The 7,720-nt window shown below is 32.7% G+C and overlaps 1 protein-coding gene across 2 annotated transcripts; it reads left to right on the top strand.

Moving 5' to 3' along the window:
• The first annotated feature begins 676 nt into the window (after positions 1 to 676).
• On the top strand, positions 677 to 7,394 carry LOC107872866 (probable transcription factor KAN2). 2 transcript variants are annotated; one of them, XM_016719516.2, is made up of 6 exons: positions 677 to 1,723; positions 2,143 to 2,219; positions 4,145 to 4,196; positions 4,370 to 4,541; positions 5,855 to 5,915; positions 6,750 to 7,394. In XM_016719516.2, the coding sequence occupies exons 1-6, from the start codon at positions 985 to 987 to the stop codon at positions 6,900 to 6,902; spliced, it is 1,254 nt and encodes a 417-aa protein (XP_016575002.1). In that variant the 5' UTR covers positions 677 to 984; the 3' UTR covers positions 6,903 to 7,394. The 2 variants fall into 2 exon arrangements, with proteins under 2 accessions (XP_016575002.1, XP_016575001.1); XM_016719515.2 differs by having other exon boundaries at positions 5,852 to 5,915.
• The last annotated feature ends 326 nt before the right edge of the window (positions 7,395 to 7,720 follow it).

Here is a 7,720-nt window from a genome sequence, read left to right as displayed (position 1 = left end):
GCAACACCTGTATATAACAATGATGAAATTTTCAAACAAATACTGTTATTATAGTTAATTATTTTGTTTCAAAATAATTGTACTTCTTAACTTTGACACTTCTCTGAATAAAAAATTTATTAGGTTTATTTTATCAAATGAATCTTATTAATTATATTTGAAAAGTATAAATTTAAGTATATATACTTTATTTAGTTATTTAATAATAATATTTAGTCATTTAATGATAAAAATATTATTAAAAAAATATAATAATATTTTTATAATTCTATAAAATAGAGAATTAAATTAAAATAAATATTTTTAAAAAGAAATCAACTATTTTAATTAAAACTAGGAGTATGAGTTGTTAAGCGACAAATGCGCACGTTAAAGCTTACACTAAAATTTCCTTTTTCTTTCCTGAAAGGCTGAAAGAATACTAGGGGACTTATCGTTAAAAGGAGGGGGGGAAATAAAAGTAAAAAAGAAAGCAAAGCCCCAAAACTTTTTTTTCCACCCCCAAACTTTACTCTATTTACTTTCCTTGACTTCATCTTTTCCTCACTTTTCTCATCTTACCCCCACGTCCACAAAAGGAACAATCTCCTCCCTAACCCCACAACCCCTCCCCCACCTGCACCCCCACCCCCCACTCCACCCCATATTAGCCTCACAAAGTGTCATTTTCTCACATATACTTCACACAAAAAGAAACAACCATTCACTCCATCTTCATCCCTTGTCATTTCTCCTCCACTTCCTCTCTCTCTCTAAAACTCAATCTCAAATTCCTCCTTACAACTACTCCTACTACTATTACCTTCTTTTGATCAACACAACAAACTCCAAAATCCCAAATTTTATCTTCTCTCCTTCAACCTTAAAATCTTAGCTTCTTGATAATCACTTTTTCCTTAACCTATTTACAAACACTACGAGAAACACCACCACCAACAACATAAAGAGCTAGCTAGGGCAAACAAAGAGAAGAGTTATATATAGATGGAGCTATTCCCAGCACAACCAGACTTATCTTTACAAATCAGTCCACCAAATAGCAAAGCATCATCAACAGCTTGGAAGTCTAGTATGGTCACTAATAATACTAATAGTACTACTAATCAAGATGAGATGGATTTACTCTTCTGGAAAAGAGCTTTGGAGTCAAGAAACTCAAAATCTGATAATAACAGCAATAATTCTTCTTCTCTTTTTGAACTTTCCTTATCCAATATTCCAAATAAACCTTCTCCTCCTCATCAACTTATTAACACTACTTCCCATTTCCATCCCACCATCCAAAACACTCACACCAATTTCATCCACCAATCTTTACAACAAAATCAAGAACTTAGTTTCTTAAGACCCATAAGAGGAATTCCAGTGTACCATCAAAACCCTCCTCCTCTTCCTTCTCCTTCTATTCCCGTTTCTCATCATAACTACCCAATATTTGCTCACCAAACTTTTGACAATACTAGTACTACTGCAGCTACATTACCTATACATTCTTCTGGTTGTTGTATTAGTAGTTTTAATAACAATATTAGTAACAAAACTATCTCTAATTCCTCACCAATTATTCCTTTTCATCAATCCCATCATCAAGCTGGCCTAATGCGATCGAGATTTTTGTCAAGGTTTCCAGCCAAACGTACCATGAGAGCTCCACGGATGCGCTGGACTAGTAGTCTTCATGCCAGATTTGTTCATGCTGTCGAGCTCTTGGGTGGCCATGAAAGTAGGCTCCTTTTCTTCCATATATGCTTTTATTCCTTGTTTCTTTTGTTTTCATGAATCCGAGTGATAAAGGGTTGAATCTTAGTTCATAGTAGCAGCAAAATCACTCTGCCACTTACAGTACGCCGTTGCTTATTGAAGGTTGTTCAACTAATTTTATCGCTCTTAACTCAATCTATTTTTTCTTCAAATAAAAATTGGGAAGAGAATTACAAGGTGAGGAATGGAACTGTCACCGCCAAGATAATGAACGTTTAGACAATCAATCAATTAAGCTACTAAAATTCATCTTTCATCTCAGTCCATCGATACATATGCAAAAAAAATTATGCTTGTGTTTTGTAAATGTATGAGATTTTGTCTATGATCATATGAACTCAATTAATATTATTAATTTCCCTTTTTTGGGTGATTTTATAGGAGCAACGCCCAAGTCGGTTCTTGAGCTAATGGATGTGAAAGATCTCACTTTGGCACATGTTAAATCCCATTTACAGGTAAATTTTGTACCCAAATTACTCCTAATTTTGTCGTAGCATAATATTAAAGGGGTCAATTTTGAAATTTAATTACTCTAGAGTATGCGTATACTGTGGTCTGTGGGCGAAAAGCTTTTGGAGTCCTTGCAAAAGTCTTAATACTTACATTAGAGTTCGTACAAAAAGCCAACATTATTACAAGAAAATGTCTAAAATCTACAGACACTTCAAATTCCAATGCACTCTTTTTATTTGTTTTCCTTTCTATAGTATAGCTAACTAGGCTAGCTAGTAGATCTGATGGTTCTGCAAAGGCTATAATGCAGCTTTTTTTCTTTTTCTTTTGTTGCTTTGGAGAATGAACCATCCATCCATGTAAGTAGCAGTAGCAGTAGCAGTAGCAGTAGGAGTTGTAGTAGAAGGGTAGTGTAATAAAGAAAGAAAAGAAAAGGACTGGGTCAATAACAGAGGAGAGGAGCCTTTATTCATAATGATTCATCAATAATACAATGTCACAAGACAGACAAAATACCAAAGAATGTGCAGTTAAAGAGTGGGTGAGTGGGTTGCAGCTTAGCCAGACAAGTTAGACACTCTTATTATTATTAGTCCTGCTACTAGTATTTTGAATGAGATCACTGAAAAATTACTACGAATACCTAAAGACCACTTTAAATTTGACATATTTTCTTTACATCTTTGAAATTATTAGCAATCTTAATTATCTCCTTGAACTTGCCTGTTTGAAAGCTTTTACCTCTTAGATGCTACTGTGGTAAAAAGAGAGTGACTACACTTTCTTTAAATAGTGCGGAGACGACTAAAATTGAGAAATCAGCTCTCAACTATATGTTATTAATGTGTATCTCACTCTCTTATAATGAGATAGTAGGGGTGGGGTTGAAGTCCACAAATTAGCTAAGGTTAGGAGGATAATTAAGATTACTGAGAGTTTAGTGGATCTGAAAAAATGAGTCAAATTAAGAGTGATCTTTAGATATTCCGCCAATAAATTACTGTTATTTTTCTATCTAACATAAGGAAGTACAAATGCAATCATGTCCCAATGATATCTCATCTTTATGAATTTTTGCACACCAAGCTCTTTAATAACAATGTTTGATATTTCTGTGTCCAACTATATTTTAATCCATGCACATGTCTATGTGTAGAAGTGCGTAAAACCACAACACAATATGATTAAATATATGAAATCTCTTAATTCTTAATCATATCTCTCATGTTTAAAACTTTGAAAATAAAAAAAGTGTGTCCAGGTTAATCTGTGGATTTACATGCGTTTATCTATCAAAAAAATGTGGTGCATGGGCATGCTATGTATTAGTGGTAACAATTATACATGTATGGTGAGTAGATGGGGCACAAACAAAAAGGTAGTCATCATTCAAGTGTAGGAACTTTTCTTTATTAAGTATTGTATCAATCAAGCTACCCTGTCTATCGTACTAGGAAAGGCCTATTCCATTATATTGTCTCAATCTTTTACATTTTGCTTTTCCTATGTTTGCAGTAGTATAAATACACTGTACTACTACTACTAATATGTATTTTTGTGCAGCTGAGCTTGAGTATATACAATTTCGGTCGAACTTGTGTCTAGTCTAGTCTAAATAATGAGTTTAAGTCGTATACCTTGTCAATACACATAATTTTATTTTTTGATCAAACTATCAGCAGGTAGTGTAAATTATATTCCAAAGTTGCACAAATTAAAGGGGATTAGGCTTGACCTCGGAATACAACACTTGATTAGTAAACCAATCCAGTCAACGAGTAAAAATAGGATTTATTGTAGAACACCGTCAATTTACGAAATGTATTTACATCAACAGGCCTCATTTATTACAAATCTCATACTTTTATGGAAACGTGTGTATATATATATAATGTTCATGGTTATAACTTATGGTATATATTTGCAGATGTATCGCACGGTCAAGACTACCGACAGAGCAGCAGTTCCCGCTTCTTCAGGTTTATATAATATATCCATTATTACCTTATAATATGATTAATGTAGTTGTTCCAAAGTACTTCATAAAAAGTACCTAAGCATTAAATTCCTTTCATTTTAGTTTTCTTGAAGCAGATTGTAATTGAAGTTAAAAGAAATTAATTCTTTTTTCTCTGGACTTGTTAATTATTAGGCCAATCGGAGGTATTCGATAATGGGTCTTCTGGGGATAATTCAGAGGATTTAATGCCTGACATGGAAAATTCAAGAAAGTCTGCTGATTTATTATCTGACCAACATGCTGGCAGAAATAATATGCATCTTCAAGAGAAAGATTATCATGGTCTTTGGAGCAACTCTTCAAGGTAACAACCTTTATATCATATTCATAAAGATTTATGCGTAATTGCTTTTTCATCGAAAAATTATATTGTATACGTGTAGGTTAAAAATTTCTACTTGTATACATATTTCTAGAATATATGATCGTTTACACAAAACAATGGAAGTATTAACTATCGTGTAACTTGACATGTTTATATATTAGAAATTCTATGATTTTGAATTTTGATCTTAATGTATGATAGGGAAATTTTAAAAAAGAGAACAAACAAAAGAGAAAACTGAGAACCCCACGTATCACATGAGAACTCTTTGTAGTATTCCTTCAGAGGTAACAAATCAGACAAAAGAAGTGTCCACTAGCTAGGCCATGATTAAGGTTTATTTATTTATTTATTTATTATTGTTATTATTACTACAAGGTTGGAGTACTTGAAGGAAGTGAAAAAAGAAACAAGAAAGGGTCATGAGGGGAATCAATATGATGAAAGTTATAGACTACACAATTGAAAATTCTAAAAGAATTTAAGACTTTATAAGCTCAACATCATAGCCAGGAATGACAAGTGATTCTCCTTCAAAGTCTTAAGCCAGAGCATCTTAAAAAGTAGAAGCATATGTATGTGTAAAAGACGATGAGAGAAAGAGAAGAGGAACAACAACATATCTGATATAATTTCATAAGTGGAATCTAAAGATAATAATGTATAAAGTAATACAGAGAAATTGTTTCGAAGCAGATGATAGGAAATATAATACTATTGTTGTTCTATCTGTCGGCAATAATGGATGAAAATATGTGTGACAATTATTAAAGAATAGAGGAAAATTCAAAGAATTCGAAAATTTTAGAATAGGATTGTATTCACCATAAATGACAAAATTAGTCTAGGAATAAATGAGCATATCTCTTTCTTTTGGATTTTGTGGGCTCACATAACTATGTGAAAGAGGATCTACTCTTAAAAATTAGTGCGAGTTAAAAATTCCAGCTTGTAATAAAATGGCCCCATATGTAGAAAATTAGACTTAATTTGGTGCCAAAAGTTAAAGGTCTATGGCTATTTTTTGAAACTTCCTTGAAGGTTGGTTTTGATTCTAGTAGTTAATGTGCCTTTCACATGTGTGGATTGTGGTGGCAACTTTTTTTTTAAGCAAAAAAGAAGGGCATATCATAATTTAAGTTAAGAAAGATAGAAAAGAAAAAGATTGGAAACTTTAACTAAGACTGAAAAAGATGGCTTTCATTTTCCTCAGTATGCTTTTTCTTTCTTTTGCATGCATGGCTTCCACTGACTGAAAATATTCTATTCAATTGCTATGGTTTTTGTAGCAGGGAAAGTTGGCAGCTGCATGGCAAACATGGTGACTACCCTGGGAACATGGCATCTCTTGAGGTACTAATTTACTAACTTCTATCTACAAAAAAACATGGGTTTGGAGACGGATCATATCACAAGGATTTATTATACACAATCTTATTTTGTGTTTCTACAAGAAACAATTTTCAGACCTTAAATTCATGGCCTCCCAGTAACATGACAACAACTTTATCGGTTACGCCGACACTCCCTTCTATTTAGTAATAGTATCAGATAACATTTTCAATGATAATACTACTGATAGTGAGTGCATTAAATTCGTATAGCAATTTGGATTGACTTATGATGATACCGTAAAAGTAGAATAACATAGAAAGGATTTCAATCTTTTACAAAAGATAAGGCAGCTCATTTTCAAAAGCCATTTGAAACTAAAGTGAAGAACTCTTTCCTAAAAAGATTTGACTTTTTATTAATTTCCCTATAGTTGCTTAGACTAAGTAAGAATCTCTATCATCTAGATGAAATATAATATACACTTGCATGGTAGTACATAAAACTTGCACTAAGAGGCCAGGTTCAATTAACCTCATTGATTTTGGCTTGACAAACAAAAAATTATGCTTGTACATAGACAAAATTCAATTCATCCTGAACCTGCTGACATAAATTCTAGATTGAAATTTTATATACAAGTTATATTATTTCCATCACGTAATTGTCATACATCCCCTAGTTGCCCTTCCACAAACCTCACATAGCGTTAGCCTTAGTGCATTGGGCTGCCCTACCCCCGCCCCTAGTCATTTTATTCTTTGCTCCCTTTATCCACACATTTTACATTAATTATGTCTACTATTATATCGTAATTCTCCATACTGATTCACTAGTTTGATTTATTTTACCCAGAGAACAGAGAAAAATCAGCATAAAGACATGGAAGCAAATGCAAAATGCTTAAGCTATGACAGAATATCAGGAGAAGTGAGCTCATCAAGCATAACAGAGACAAGTCCAAAGAAGCCTAATCTTGAATTTACTTTGGGAAGGCCTTCAGAGTAAAAAAAATAAATAAGAAAAGAAATATTTTGCATGGAGCAGACAAGTTAGTAGTACTCATTTTGAAATCATTATAATTTCTGACAAGGCCAAGCTAAAGAAAAAAAGTAGTAGTCTACAAGGGAAGAGAATCAGGTACCCACAAAAAGAGAGAGAAAAGAAAAAGAGAGCTAAAGAAAGACAAGGAGACAAAAAAGACAGGAACAAGGCAAAAGGAGAAGGGCAAAATCTGTGACTCCTCTACATCAAACAATATCTTATTTTATTCCTTTCTAGTCTAGAGAGAAAGAGAGAAGAATATGAAATCTAATTGATTTTGTGTATTATTAGAGTAGTCATTGGAGGGAGAAAGAGGAAAGAACCCTTTTTTTCCACCCTCTTTTTGTAACTTTTAGTATCTAGGAAGTGATCTTTTTCATCCTTGGTAATTGTATGACTCACTTTATTTATGTTAAAGAAAAGAAATGGAGTAGTAGTATATATTTACTGGAAAAACAAATTATACATGATGTTTACATCGAGATATTAATTTTATCATAAGCAGACCTGTGAGATAATCCGATTAATAATTTAAGTGTTTTACATATTCAGTAAAAATTTTAACATTATATAAGGTTCAAGCTAAAGTTGCTCCGTGTTATCATACCCATCTCTTTAAAAATTTTGCAATGTCTAGAATTAATTAGGCTTGACAAAATCGATACATGAAGTTATATATGAGTGAAGTTCATGCAATTTTTTTTGAACTATATTTATATGTGCATGAACTTCGGACAGATATGACTGAAGTAAAGTAAATATGACTGAACTTTAGGCACACT

The sequence above is a fragment of the Capsicum annuum genome, chromosome 6 (assembly GCF_002878395.1).
Source record: "Capsicum annuum cultivar UCD-10X-F1 chromosome 6, UCD10Xv1.1, whole genome shotgun sequence".
NCBI classification, from domain to species: Eukaryota; Viridiplantae; Streptophyta; class Magnoliopsida; order Solanales; family Solanaceae; genus Capsicum; species Capsicum annuum.
The sequence above is the reverse complement of the archived record's forward strand: the minus strand, read 5'-3'. Positions and strand labels throughout refer to the sequence as shown.

Bases quoted from the DNA above. Each gene is read 5' to 3' on its own strand.
- LOC107872866 (XM_016719515.2), top strand. From the start codon at position 985: ATGGAGCTATTCCCAGCACAACCAGACTTATCTTTACAAATCAGTCCA. The intron at 1,724-2,142 runs GTAGGCTCCTTT...GTGATTTTATAG, and splicing joins GCTCTTGGGTGGCCATGAAA to GAGCAACGCCCAAGTCGGTT. The intron at 4,197-4,369 runs GTTTATATAATA...GTTAATTATTAG, and splicing joins AGCAGTTCCCGCTTCTTCAG to GCCAATCGGAGGTATTCGAT.